The following is a 14365-nucleotide window of genomic DNA, read 5'->3' as shown; positions in this document are numbered from 1 at the left end:
GGATCTGTCAGCGCCGCTTCAAAGGTGTTGCTCGTTGCAGAAGTTGGGACTTGCTCAACTTTAAGCGAAGACGGAAGCGTCAGCCAATCAGATCGCTGTATGCAAATAGACCAGCTAAACAGTGGCCTATTGCTGACTGAATTTCATTGGCTGACGCTGCAATAACAATCGCGTCAGCCCCAACTTCAGACACGCCTTCAGTCAAGCGTTGACGCTGAAGCCCCGTGTGAATAGGGCGTCATTGGCGCGAGTGCACCGCGCACCTCTATTGGAAACAGCAAACTTGTGCAGACTAGAAATAGGTGATATGCGAACGGCCCAGTTTGTGATCTTTAGCAGTTGATCATCTTGCAGAGCCATGCTGTATTCACCTGATTTGTTGACAAATGGGTGGGAAACCATACCTTGGCAGTTCGTGGGTCCTTCACTGGGTCTTTTCCCCTGAGCAAAGACACTTTCCAAAGACGTCTGTTTCTTACTAATTTTGCTACTTGTGGGTTAGTAAGCAAACGTACGGTTATTTTTCAAAATAAAAGACTTTTCAAAATATAAGATCGTTTAGAAGCAGATAATAAAATGGAAATAATAAATGATTTCTTGTGCGGCCTGGTACCAATTGATCCACGGACCGGTGGTTGAGAACCACCAAGCTAGGGGATAAAGTGAACTAAGGCAACATGATCATTCTCTTTCTAATTGTCCACTGCTAAGAAATGTTTAAAATATGATGCGACCAACCACATAGCTCGCTGAGGCCCCCTTGTGGGCCGGGACCCCCCTGTTGGGAACCACTGGTCAACAGAACAAACCATTGTTATACAATAACTTGCCTAATTACCCTAACCTGCCTAGTTAACTTAATTAACCTTCTGTAGTTAAGCCTTTAAATGTCACGTTAAGCTGTATAGAAATGTGTTAAAAAATATCTAGTCAAATATTATTTACTGTCATCATGGCAAAGATAAAAGAAATCAGTTATTAGAAATGAGTTATTAAAACTATTATCCTTAGAAATCCAATTATTTATTTATTTACATGATTTATATATGATATTAGAATCTGTGTTAGCTTTTTAAAGTTATTTTAAGTTTTAGAATAGAATGTGTAATGTTCTCAATAATATTTGTAAAGGGAAACAGGCCGTATATGTGGCGTTTACATATACTTCAATTAATATGGAAAACAAGTGCTTGTTTTTACCAAAACTAGTATTAATTTTTTTAAAATACATTTCCGTATAAATAAATATATTATGCACAAAGAAATTCTGGGGTTCTTCTCTAAAGATGTTGTTACTTCACCCCGTTTTGAGCATCATTATGGGCATTTTACATTATAACTAACATGGTTCAAACAATACATCTGTGACAGAGAAACCAGGGGTTTTGGGAAACACTCATCACTACATCGTTCTTTTAACAAACAATGCGTCTTACTATGATAGTTCAGCCGCGAGTTAAGTTGTTGTTTGGGAAACGAATCGCCTTTAAATTTGAGCTAATTAAATTAGCAATGCATATTACTGTCACACAACCAGCGATCGCTGGTTCTCACACGAACTCTCAGCACTACACTTTCGCATTCCCCAGGACTACACATTCATACATGCACTTCTTCCAAACACGCACGCCTGCTCATTCATCTATCCTGATTGCAATCACCAGCTGAACCTTGTCACAGACTGATATCACACCATTCATAAGCCACTCTTTCACCCTTCCAGTCTTGTTTACCCAGTGTGACATTACAACACGTTTCCCTGTCTTGTTTCTCCGTGCTTGAACCTAGCCTTGTATCCTTGTCATCCTGTATAGCCGTCTGCCTTTCGACCTTTTGCCTGTTTACCGTTTATAATTCTGGACTGTCCTTAATATACCTGCTTGAACCTGATTTGACCACTGCTTGCCTGACGCTGAATAAACCTGCATATTGGATCTTACCTTCTGTTGTGAGTGTCACTCCCCCAAGTCGTTACAATTACTAACCAAAATAAAGTTTTGGACAATTTATAGTACAAAATGTAAATAATACCTTCCTAGAACATGGTCTTAATGTTCTATAAGTGGCATTAATATTTTGACATATTTAATACAATGTAATTTTGGCTATTGTCATGTGAAATGACTAGTTTTGTGGTCCAGGCTCACATTCGTGGCGCTTAATGTGACATATAGTACCATAAAGCACCCCATACATACACATACAACCTATAACCTAGTAAACAATCAGTTCTTGACAATATGACACATTTATAGAAACTATGGATGTTTGAATATCTTACAATTTCCTGAGACTATAATGCAAGTACTGTGATATTTGTGAGGCGTTACACACTCAAACACACAACTCCTCACCAGTTTCTGATCGCTCCCTTTGAAATAAGTCTCCTCGTATGACTCATCGTTTCTGGTCCAGCTGTAGGAAATGAGGTAGCTGATGATGGGCGGATCGTAGGTGATCTCTGGCCGGGACCATCGGACGACCAGTGCAGTCTTATTCATGTGCTGGACGTTCATGTTGATGGGCGCACTGCTGCATGCTGTGTGAAAGACAAAAAAAAAAGAAGAGTGTGTTTAGTTTTTTGCTAACCTTGAGCTCCACTGGTGCCCTTAGATCTCGTAGCCACCAGATGGCTCTATTGGACTTCTGACTGCATTCGCTCTGCTTTCACGTGTCCTGAATTGTGTCATGCCCTCTGTAAACACCAGCAGCATCCAAGTTGCTGTTAATCTCCCCAGCAGAAGGTGTTTAATCACCGAGCGTGCCACAGTTTCTGGCTGCTGACAGCGTGCGTAGGGGTGAGCTTCTATTCGCAGAGAAATCCGAAAAAACAAGCCCTAAATTTTCTTTAGTTTTGCTTTTCCTAAAATGCATGCACACATTTGCACCGCAGACAAACACACGCACACCTCCACACACTCCCTCCCTCCCACAGCCACAGGGGAGCCATTACATTCAAAACAATGCTAATTAAACTAATTCTACCATCACTCCTCTTGCCGAAGCCTCTATTAGCTCTAATCATGAGAGAAGTAATAGTGACTACAGCCGTAATCATACTGCATAAAAAACCCCATGATGACGCCTGCCCTCACACAGATGGCACACATTGATGATTATAGCACAAAAACCCAACTGTGACCTTTGAGGGTGGAAGTCTGTCCTTTCTATATATATATATATATATATATATATATATATATATATATATATATATATATATATATATATATATATATATATATACACACACACACACTTGAAACCAGAAGTATACATACTCTGTATAAAAAAGGCACATAACCATTTAAAAAAAAAGTCGGATGTTAATTTGACTAAACTTTTTCTCTTTTAGGTAAGTTAGGTTTATCAAATTTGTTTCTGTTACGCTTAATAGCAGAATAACGACAAATATATTATTTGAGAAATTGTTATAATTTGTTTCTGTTATGCTTAATAGCAGAATAACGAGAGAGTTATTATTTGAGAAATTGTTATAACTTTTCTTGAAAGTCAAGTTTACGTACAATAAGACTATTATGCCTCTGAAACAGCTCAGATGATAGTGTGAAGGTTTTGGAAGTTTCTTATTGGCTAATTGACAACATTTAGGTTAATTGGCACAGTTAATAAGTTAATAAGGCACAACTGTAGAAAAGTTTTTTAAGAAAACCTCAAAAACACTGCTTCCTTGTGTGACAACATGGGAAAATCACCAAGCCAGAATCAACAAAAAAGCCAGATTACAATTGGCTAAATTACACCGGGAAAAAGAATAATTTTTGGAGATATGTACTGATCTGATGGAACTCAGATTGAACTACTTGAGCATAATGACCAGTGTTACATTTGGAGGACAAAGGGGAAAGCTTACAAACCTAGGAACACCATCCCAACTGTGAAGTATGGGGGTGGCAGCATCATGTTGTGGAGCTGAAAAGAACATTATGTAGAAATACTGAAAGCCACATCTCAAGACGTCAGCCAGGAAATTAAAACTTGGCCACAAATGGGTCTTCCAAACAGACCATGACCCTAAGCCTACTGCCAAATTAGTTAAAATCTGCTTTAAGGACAACAGAGTGAATGTCTTGGAGTGGCCATCACAAAGCCCTGATCTCAATCCTATAGAAAATGTGTGGGCAGAGTTGAAAAAGCTTGTGCGAGCAAGGCAGCCTACAAATTTGACTCAGTTACACCAATTCTGTCAGGAGGAATGCGCCAAAATTCCTTCAAACTATTGTGAGAAGCTTGTGGAAGGATACCCAAAACATTTGACCAAAGCTATACAGTTTAAAAGCAAAACTATATATATATATATATATATATATATATATATATATATATATATATATATATATATATATATACATACAGTTGAAGTCAGAATTATTAGCCCCCCTGAATTATTAGCGCCCGTGTTTATTTTTTTCCCCAATTTCTGTTTAATGGAGGGAAGATTGTTTCAGCACATTTCTAAGCATAATAGTTTTAAAAACCTATTTCTAATAACTGATTTATTTTATCTTTGCCATGATGACAGTAAATAATATTTTACTTGATATTTTTCAAGACACTTCTATACAGCTTAAAGTGACATTTAAAGGCTTAACTGGGTTAATAAGGTGAACTAGGCAAGTTAGAGTAATTAGGCAAGTTATTCTATAATGATGGTTTGTTCTGTACACTATCAAAAAAAAAAAAATTAGCTTAAAGGGGCTAATAATTTTGTCTCAAAAATAGTTTTAAAAAAATTCAAAACTGCTTTTATTCTAGCTAAAATACAACAAATAAGACTTAAAAAGAATAAAATAAGAAAAAGACTTAATAAGAAAAAAATATTATCAGACATAGTGTGAAAATTTCCTTGCTCTGTCAAACATAATTTGGGAAACATTTAAAAAAAGAAAAAAAAATCAAAAGGGGGCTAATAATTCTGACTTCAACTGTATATATATTTTGAGTTTAGGGCTACAGTTAGAGTAGTATCTAACGCAGGTTGACAAAAACATGGATCTGATGCATGTAAGACATCAGGCATCACACATTGCTTTCCAAACTGCAATACTTGTCATTCTCACCATTTTACACATTCTCAACCTCCTCTGCATGGCTGTGCTAAATATTTTTGCTGAATTTAAAATGTTTGAGGAATTCCCAAAAATTACACAAAACAAGCATGATTGTAACATCTTTTCCATTTAAACACAACCGTGAAAAACAGTCCCATCCCCAATCAGAAACCCAGTCGCGGAGGTTTCTGCGCCAGAGTGCAGGTCTCTTATGAGATGCACAGAGAAGCGTTTAATAAAAAAGGCCATCTTTGGCCCTCCGGCTTGTTGACCATAGAGAGCGAGATTAATGGAGGGATATAGCAGGAAAGGAGAGAAGGTGAGAGCAGAAGTCAAATTAGAGATAGAGAAAGTGCAAACACTCCGTTAACCTTGAGCAGCTGTTTCGAAAAAGTTTGAGAAAGCTCCCCCGATATAAAATAATATTGTGAAACTATTCTGTAAAATGTTTGTTTTTTAAAAGATGCAGGTTAGTAAGAACACGAGGGTGAAATAATAAAGACATCGTGTCAATGAGAAACAATGCTTCCCTGGCCTTTTTTGGAGTAGGGTCTGTCTGCAGACTGCAAGACAGGGGCTTAACATGAAGGGGCCTGTGGAAAGAAGCACATCGCGGTCATTCTGCTTTTACTGAATCTTTTGGTTTTGGACATACAGAAATATTATAAACCTTCAGTACATCACGCGATGTCTGCAGAAGCTGTTTTTGGAGGAGACAAGCAGACATTGTCATTGTGCTTGCCCTGGCGAAGTCCTGCTTGTCACACACACACGCATACACGCACGCACAAACACACACACACACACACGCACGCACGCACACACACACACACACACACACACAGGACGATTGACTACAACAGGGGTCTCAAACTCGCGGCCCGCGGGCCATTTGCGGCCCTCAGTGCAATATTTTGTGGCCCGCGCCAACCGCTGTACTCTGACAGAATCAGTGGAGCGGGGAGAGAGAGCGCTCCCCACTGCGCTGATTCTATCCGTACACAGCACGCTTGTCACTCAATGCGCGTTGTCGCGCGCGTTCTGATCAGCTGTGTTGTCGCGCGCGTACTCAAGAGCGGTGTTATCGCACGCCTACTGAAGGGCGGGACCGAGGGTGTGTCGCGTCGCGGGGGCACTTTTGATCATTTTGAAAGGGCACTTTCTATGCAAGACTAAAAAGGGCATGTGCTCTGCACAGGTTGAGCCCTATGTGTGCACGTGCCTGCCCTGCATCTTATATATATTGATATTATAGGTAGATACAGACTGGTACAGACTGATGTGACTGGAGTGGGGTGGGGGTGTTTTATTTATACACATATACGCCTTTTTTTTAGGTGAGGGAATGGAAGTTTGGAGTAAGTTCCCCCACTTTTTTCCCTAGGACTTCAATAAGTCAAAGTACAGGTCTAGACTTAATGATGATCATCTTCAAGCCATACTGAGGGTCTCAACTGCTTCCGCTCTAAAGCCAAATGTGGTTCAGATTTGTGAGAAGAAGCGCTGTCAAGTCTCTGGCAGCAAGAAGTAGGCAAAAGATGCCATGTTCAGAAGAACTGTTCATAATCTTCACTCAATGTTCTATTAATGTTCAGGACACTTCATGTTCAGAAGAAATAATTAAAACTGTTAATAATGACATTTGAGGACTTTTTTTTGTGAAATCCCATATGCGGCCCAGCCTCACCCAGACTTTGCCTCCTGCGGCCCCCAGGTAAATTGAGTTTGAGACCCCTGGACTAGAATGTGACTTAATACACCCAAACCCCCCTGTAATTCGCACCATGACTACAGTACATTAAAGTTTTTAGGATAACTATCCCTTAGCATTAGCATTAGTCAAACAAGAACCGTTCTGATTACTTAAACTTGAAATACTGAATCTTTCCACATAGACAACAACATGCAACACACTCATGTCATGTCATGATCAGATCTCTGCTGTGCTATATTTCAGACTGTTGATAAAACCGATTGGGCTGTTTGGCCCACTGCGCGGGAAAGTTCAGCTATGATCCTGCGCGTGTTGTGAATTAATCTAAGCTGACAAAAAGTTCAGCTCCAGCCTGCAGGCACCATTGATATGCTTCTGTTTTCAGCCTCTATCGCACTATTACTCCACCCTTTCATCCTTTTTTCCCTTATTCCATCCTTTATGTTCCCTTTTATTCTTCGACGACAGCGCTCGGCGTCCACAATCAATTTGGCACGCTGCTGAAATTAAACGCATAACCAGGGAGCGATAAGAGAAGCGTTTCTCTTCTTGTATTACGGTATTATTTCCAAGCAGCCAAATTAATTATATTTCTGATTCAGAATGTGTCACGATGTGTCCTGGTGCAATTCTGGGAATTGAGTTGCATGGATCCAAGTCAACAAAATGATTGGATAGAGGTTAATGGAGAAATTTGGTGGTCAGCTGTCTGGTTTTTTTTCAGCTACTGGTCATTTTGATCTATTTTTTTTTGTCCACCTACAATATCCAAATTGTGGCATTTTTCATTCCAGGAACTGACATAAAAAGCTAGCTCTGAAACTAGTCTAGAAAAAAGAACTCATACATTAAAACAAGAAAATAAAAAATATATATAAAAAATCAATTGTCATGCTTAAAAAAAAAGGTTTAATTTTTTTGACCAATATGACCTGTATATTATATTAATATTAGGGCTGCATGATATCGGGAAAATCTGACATTATTCCTGCGATATATGTATTGCGATTTGAATACAGCTTTACTTGAAAAGAATTCTTCATTTTAGATTGATTAGGGTAAATTTGTAGGGAATTGGATCTCGAATAATATATAACAAATACATTACAAGCAGAGATAAACAAAATATAGCAAAGATAAAAGTGAATTATAACAGTATTCATCTACAGATATTAAACAATCAACACTGCATAGTCTTTATTATTCATTCATTCATTTTCATCCGCAGTTCGAGAGTCGAGGGGGCAGCAGTCTTTGGAGAGAATACCAGATTTGTATCTCCCCACACACTTCCTCCAGCTCCTCCAGGGGGATGTCAAGGCATTTCCAGGCCACCTGAGAGACATAGTACCTCCAGCGTGTCCTGGATCTTTCCTGAGGCCTCCTCCAGGTGGGACATGACTGGAACACCTGCCTAGGCAGGGGTCCAGGAGGGATCCGAAACAAAAGCCAGAGCCACCTCAGCTGACTTCACTCGATGTGGAGGAGCAGCAGCTCTACTCCGAGCCCCTCCCGGGTTGCAGAGCTGCTCACCCTTTCTATTGACCTTATTCTAAAATGCGGAAGTGCGCCTGTTTTCGCGATTGTCTTAGAACTTCCGATTCAGTCGCCTATGGTAGAAATGACTAGGAATAATAAACGGCAGAAAATGGCCAAACTACTTCCTCAACAAACAAATGTTTGCATGACTACACAGACCAAGTAGCATAATATAATAAGAAAATATTAAATTGCAACATCAAGCAGCGTAACGAGCAGTTGTTAACGTCAAAAAATGAATGGAAGTGAATGTGACCGGAAGTCGCGAGACAAAAATATTCAAATGGCAGCGCCTGCTCGTCAACTGAGAATAAGGTGAATAAGGGTGCGTCCTGCCACCCTGCAAAGGAAACTCATTACGGCCGCTTGTATCCAAGATCTTTTCCTTTCGGTCATGACCCAAAGCTCATGACCATAGGTGAGAGTAAGAATGTAGATTGACAGGTAAATCCAGAACTTTGCCTTTTGGCTCAGCTCCTTCTTTACCACAACAGGCTGATACATCGACCGCATAACTGCTGCCGCTGCACCAATCCGCCTGTCAATCTTGCGTTCCATCCTTCCCTCACTCATGAACAAAACCCCAAGATACTTGATCTCCTTCACCTCAAGAAAGGACTTTCCTCCAATCTGGAGATGACAAACCACCTTCTTCCAGTGGAGCACCATGCCCTCAAACTTGGAGGTGTTGATTCTCTTCCCAGCCGTGTCACATGTGGTAGCAAACCATACCAGTGCATGCTGAAGGTCCATGTTCGATGAAGCCAACGGAACAACATCGTCTGCGAATAACAGAGATAAAATCCTGTGGTCCCAGAACCGGACCTCCTCCAGCCCAAGGCTGAGCTGTGAAATTCTGTCTACAAAAATTATGAACAGAATTGGTGACAAAGGGCAGCCCTGTCAGAGTCCTCCTGGCTCCAGGCTGGGGCCCTGGCAGTGCCATACGGGGCGACGTCACTGTCCTTGCTATTGTTGTGCTCATAAGGGGTTTTTGAACCGCACTTAGTCTGATCCTTCACCTAAGACCTTTCTGCCTTGGGAGACCCTACCAGCAGCATTAGCACTGGACAACATAGCTCCTAGGATCACTCAGACAACCTTCGACCACCACCCGTTCCACAATGCACCGGTCCCTCACGGCTCCCCCTGCGGGTGGTGGGCCTGCAGGAGGATGGTTCCACATGGCTCCTTCGGGCTGAGCCCGGCCGTGTTCTGTGGGATAAAACCCAGCCACCAGGCGATCACAAAACAGCCCCTACCCTAGTCTGTATTATATATTAAGGGTGTCACGATCCTCCAAATCCTCGATTCGCTTACATTTTCGATTCTAAAGGCACGATTCGATTCGATTTTCGATTATGAATAATTAATTAATTAATTACCAATTAATTATTTGTAGCCTACCGATTAATCTACCTGACCTGCATGGTCTTTGTTTTACCCATAAACAAATCATACAGTAAATGAATAAAGGGACTCGTGAATAGGCAGAGATCTGTGTCGTTATAATGGCGTCGGTAAAAAAGACGCACAACCAACAGGAACCAGCCAACAGTATCTGAGGTGTTCGCTAAAATGACTAAGTACAAGTGAGTGAAAGATTGAAGCAGTCCTCTGACTGCCTGGACCTGCTGTCTCGAGCGCATGGCTGTGCGTGCGTCTGTGTCTGTGTGGTCACGTGATGTGCATTTTCAGAGGTAGAGAGGAAGGAGGGCTGCTCAGAAATGCTACACGCCACTGTGGATGTCAAATCGTTGACGTTCTAAAATGCCATTTAAAAACAAAGACAGTGTAAACAGGGCCTGAGTGTGTACTTTTCGCGAGCGGATTTGCAACGGGGGCGGGCGGAGGATCGCGATGCCGGTGTTGTCTATCGGACGAACCGTACGTAATACGTACATAGCAGAGCTTGCAAAACTGTGTTTTTTTTTGTCGACAACACGAACGTTGTCAACATAACTCACTGGAAATCCAAAATGCTTACACACCGGCGACTTCATTGAAAGAGGAGAAGGTTTAAGTTCTGTCGACGGGTCTCCTGCGTCTGCAGTTTAACAAGCACTTCAACAAGCCTGTTTTTTTCCCGCTTGGCAAGCCAAGCTGACGTGACATGGGGGCGTGGCAGCATCGACGATTCTATTTTTTGATTCGATAATCGAAATCGAGCATAAATTTCGATCGATTTCAGTTAAAAATCAAAATCGTGACACCCCTATTATATATAATGTCATTTTTATTAAAGTTACAAACATTACAATATCCTGTGGCTGGATGTTTTAAACTCTGAAATTTTGAAATGTTCACACAGTCACAGGCTTTGTGAAATGAAAATGAAATTTTACTCACTATTTACACTTGTTTCAAACGTTTGATCTATTAAAATGTCTTCTGTTTGTGCTCAACCTAAAAAAGAAGCCCATAAATAGTGAGTAAACTTTAATTTGTGGGTGAACTACCCTTTTTACTCCATTATAATTCGACTCTCCATTGGTTATAATAAACTATAATCCCAACTCAACATTGAAGATCCTGCGGTGTGACTATTGCGGATGCACACACTGTGATATCGATGCTGAAATTATATAATGTGCAGCCCTGATAAATATAAACGTATTTGACTCAAATACGATGTTTCGGTCATTGTTTACCTTTAGTCAAATTTGTTTTATCTCTTTACCAACACTGCTATCTCTTTTTAACCAGTAAGTAAGGAAACAAGAGAGAGAGAAGGAGAGAATCAATTGTGCCAAAATTTTTGTGGAAATTATGCCTGAGGGACAGTCAGTTCATTTGTGTTGAAATAAATTAAAAGGCTTGTTTATTTGACTCTTTTTTTCATTCCTTTTAAATCCGTGTCAACACACTTTTTCAACATCTTTTTTATTATTTGTTACTTTTATTTCTTATACTTCTGTTTTATGTTTCTTTTATTCTTGTTAAAGCACTTGGAATTAGCATTGCGTGTGAAATGTGCTATATAAAACTTGCCTTCTGTTTTAAAAATAGAAATTCACATATAAAAGAAATGAATTAAGAAAAAAAAAAACAAGTTTGAAATAGTATCTTCAATATGGATGATGGTCAGATGCTTTTTTCACAATCAATGCTTTTTATGTGACATTTGCTTCGTTAAGTAACAGAAAAAATAGAGGCTGAAGCTTAGTTTAGCTACCGAGAAACTGGTAGCTAGGAAACAGAGTGGCGACGTCTCACATTTGTACTCTACCAGCATGCTTACCTAACCATGCCATAGCAGACACATGTGGAAATTTAACTAAAAGCTATACTTGACAAATCATAAAACTAGGGATGTCCGAGTTTGAGTCTGAGTCAATTGAAAGAATAAAGAAGAGTGAAGAAACAGATCCAGGATGTTTCTTATTTTTTAATTTAATTTACCATATTTTAACATTCAACAACTTTGTTAACAAGCAGAGCACTTCTGTGAGGTAGCTTGAACAATTAAGTAATAAATAACATCAATTCTTCACTTTTAGACTTTAGTGCAACAGTTACCATATAAAAAAATCTAATATAAAAACAAATAGCACCTCAACTTAACATACCCGACAGGCATGTAAACAAAAAATTAATATAAAAGTGGCACAGTGTTTGCAAAGCCAACGCAATCTCACAGCACTTCGTAACGTTTTGATTTAGTGGCTAACTCCTTTCCGCTCAGCTCCTTTTTTACTAAAACGGACCGATACATCGACCGCATTACTGCTGTCACTGCACCAATCCGCCTGTCAATCTCAAGTTCCATCCTTCCCTCACTCATGAACAAAACTCCTCCACTTCGAGAAAGGACTTTCCTCCAACCTGGAGATGACAAACCACCTTTTACCAGTGGAGCACCATGGCCTCAAACTTGTTGATTCTCAAAAAGTGTTGATTCTCATCCCAGCCGTGTCACACATGGCAGCAAACCACCCCAGTGCATGCTGAAGGTCCATGTTCGATGAAGCCAAAAATTCGCCACTCTGTTTCCTAGCTACCAGTTTTACTGTAGCTAACCTGTTTGCAAATTCAACGCAATTTCACGGCAATTCGTAACTTTTTGATTTAGTGGCTAATTTGTATGAATTCGTACGATCTAATTCATACAATTTAGTACGATTTGCTCATCACCCAATGACTGTTGGGGTTAGCGATGGGGTTGGGTGACCCGCCTTCTTTTTAAAATCGTACATTTTTGTACGAATTCCTATAAATTAGCCACTAAACTGACAAAACGTAAAATACTTACGTTTCCTCGTGAGATCAGGCTGGCAAAGTCAGTATTGTGCTTTTAGGAACTGCACTCCTAACTCTTACTGCCATCACAGTAGTAAGTTTCACCAGGGGCGCAACTACACATTTACTGAGGGGTATGCGGGTTTAAATTTTGTGTGATCCCTCTTATTTTATATTAATTAATTAATAATAAATGAAGACAAATTTTCAGATTAATCTTATAACTTTTGACATTATGTATGATTTGACAGTTTATTTTGATAAAAATAAAAACAAATCTAAACAGTTACATCTACATGAACACTGTAGGCTGTGGGACTGCATGTTATTGTGTTAAATGATTTTGAATTAAACAATAACAATATTATATTCGTTTAAAATGCAAAATAATGTTTTTTTAACAAAACATAATTATTTATTTTTATTATTTGAAACTTTTAATAAGGATAATTTTAAAAACAGTTTTGGCACAACGGCGCCCCCCCATGTGTGGCGCCCCTATGCGCCGCATATACAGCATACCCCCTTGTTGCGCCACTGAGTTTCACAAAACGAAATGTATGTTTTTTTCTTAATGAAAACTAACATTTCTACCTTGTCAGGTTTGAGCCTGTTTCTGTTCTCATCAAAGACTCTTGCAACGGCACTAAAAGGTCTCAACTTAATAACACCTCCAGACTGCAGACATACTCGTGCTTCCGCTACAAGCTGCTTCCGTGTCCTACTTTGCCAGCATTTAACCATTAGCGTCACTGCGAAAGAAGTGTTGTCAAGCAGCACGTGTTGCTGTTTCTGTGTGAAGTCAAGAAAGAGGTCTAACTCTAAACCACTGCATAACTATCGATGTGTTAAAATAATATAATTCTTCTCTAAAGTTGTTACTTCACCCCGTTTACAGCCTCATGATGGACGTTTTACGTTATAACTAACGTTGTTCAAATAATGAATCTGTGACAGAGAAATTACAGTTTTGGAAAACACTCATCAATACATCGTTCTTTCCCAAACGATGTATCGTACTATGATAGTTCAGCTGCGATCTACGTTGTTGTTTGTGTAACGCACCCCAGAACGATTCTGCTCTTAAAGTGACAGCGCTTAATATTCCTGCTGCCAATTAATTTATCATTACATAAACAACAAACAGAGAAAATCCCTCACTGCTCTCGACTAAAGGACTTTTGTAGCTATAATTAAAGTTTTGTTCTTACAGTAAAGATGCTTAAAGCACAGTTTGTTTCATATTTTTATTCTATTGCATTTCTTTTCCTTTCCCTATTTAGGAGGAAATCAACTATATATACAGCTGAAGTCAGAATTATTTACCCCTTCTGAATTATTAGCGGCCCTTTTCCCATTTCTAAACATAATAGTTTTAACTAGTTAATAGTTTAATAGTTTTTTTTTTATCTTTGTCATGATGACAGATACTAGTATTCAGCTTAAAGTGCAATTTAAAGGCTCAATTAGGTTAGTTAGGGTAATTAGGGGAATCATTTTATAACAGTGGTTTGTTCTGTAGATGGTCAAAACGATATATTGCTTAAAGGGGCTAATAATATTGATCTTAAAATAGTTTTACAAATATTTAAACCTGCTTTTATTCTAGCCAAAATAAAACAAATAAGACTTTCCCTAGAAGAAAAAATAAATTAGGAAATACTGTGAAAAATGAATGAATGAAAATCATTTGGGAAATATAAAAAATAAACTCACAGGAGGGTGAATAATTTTGACTTCAACTGTAATCATTTTGAATAATTGGGAATACAAAATTATCATGATTATGATTTTTATCATA

The 14365-nt window shown here is 39.2% G+C and overlaps 1 protein-coding gene across 4 annotated transcripts in view; it reads right to left on the bottom strand.

The window, feature by feature from the left end:
* Positions 1-14365, bottom strand: part of ptprga (protein tyrosine phosphatase receptor type Ga) — a 502971-nt gene that overhangs the window by 80100 nt on the left and 408506 nt on the right. For all 4 annotated transcript variants that reach the window (NM_001329864.1, XM_073915995.1, XM_073915997.1 and 1 more), the window contains 1 exon segment: positions 2355-2539. In NM_001329864.1, the coding sequence (NP_001316793.1) occupies positions 2355-2539 (185 nt within the window).

The sequence above is a fragment of the Danio rerio genome, chromosome 11, assembly GCF_049306965.1.
Source record: "Danio rerio strain Tuebingen ecotype United States chromosome 11, GRCz12tu, whole genome shotgun sequence".
Lineage (NCBI taxonomy): Eukaryota > Metazoa > Chordata > Actinopteri > Cypriniformes > Danionidae > Danio > Danio rerio.
The sequence above is the reverse complement of the archived record's forward strand: the minus strand, read 5'-3'. Positions and strand labels throughout refer to the sequence as shown.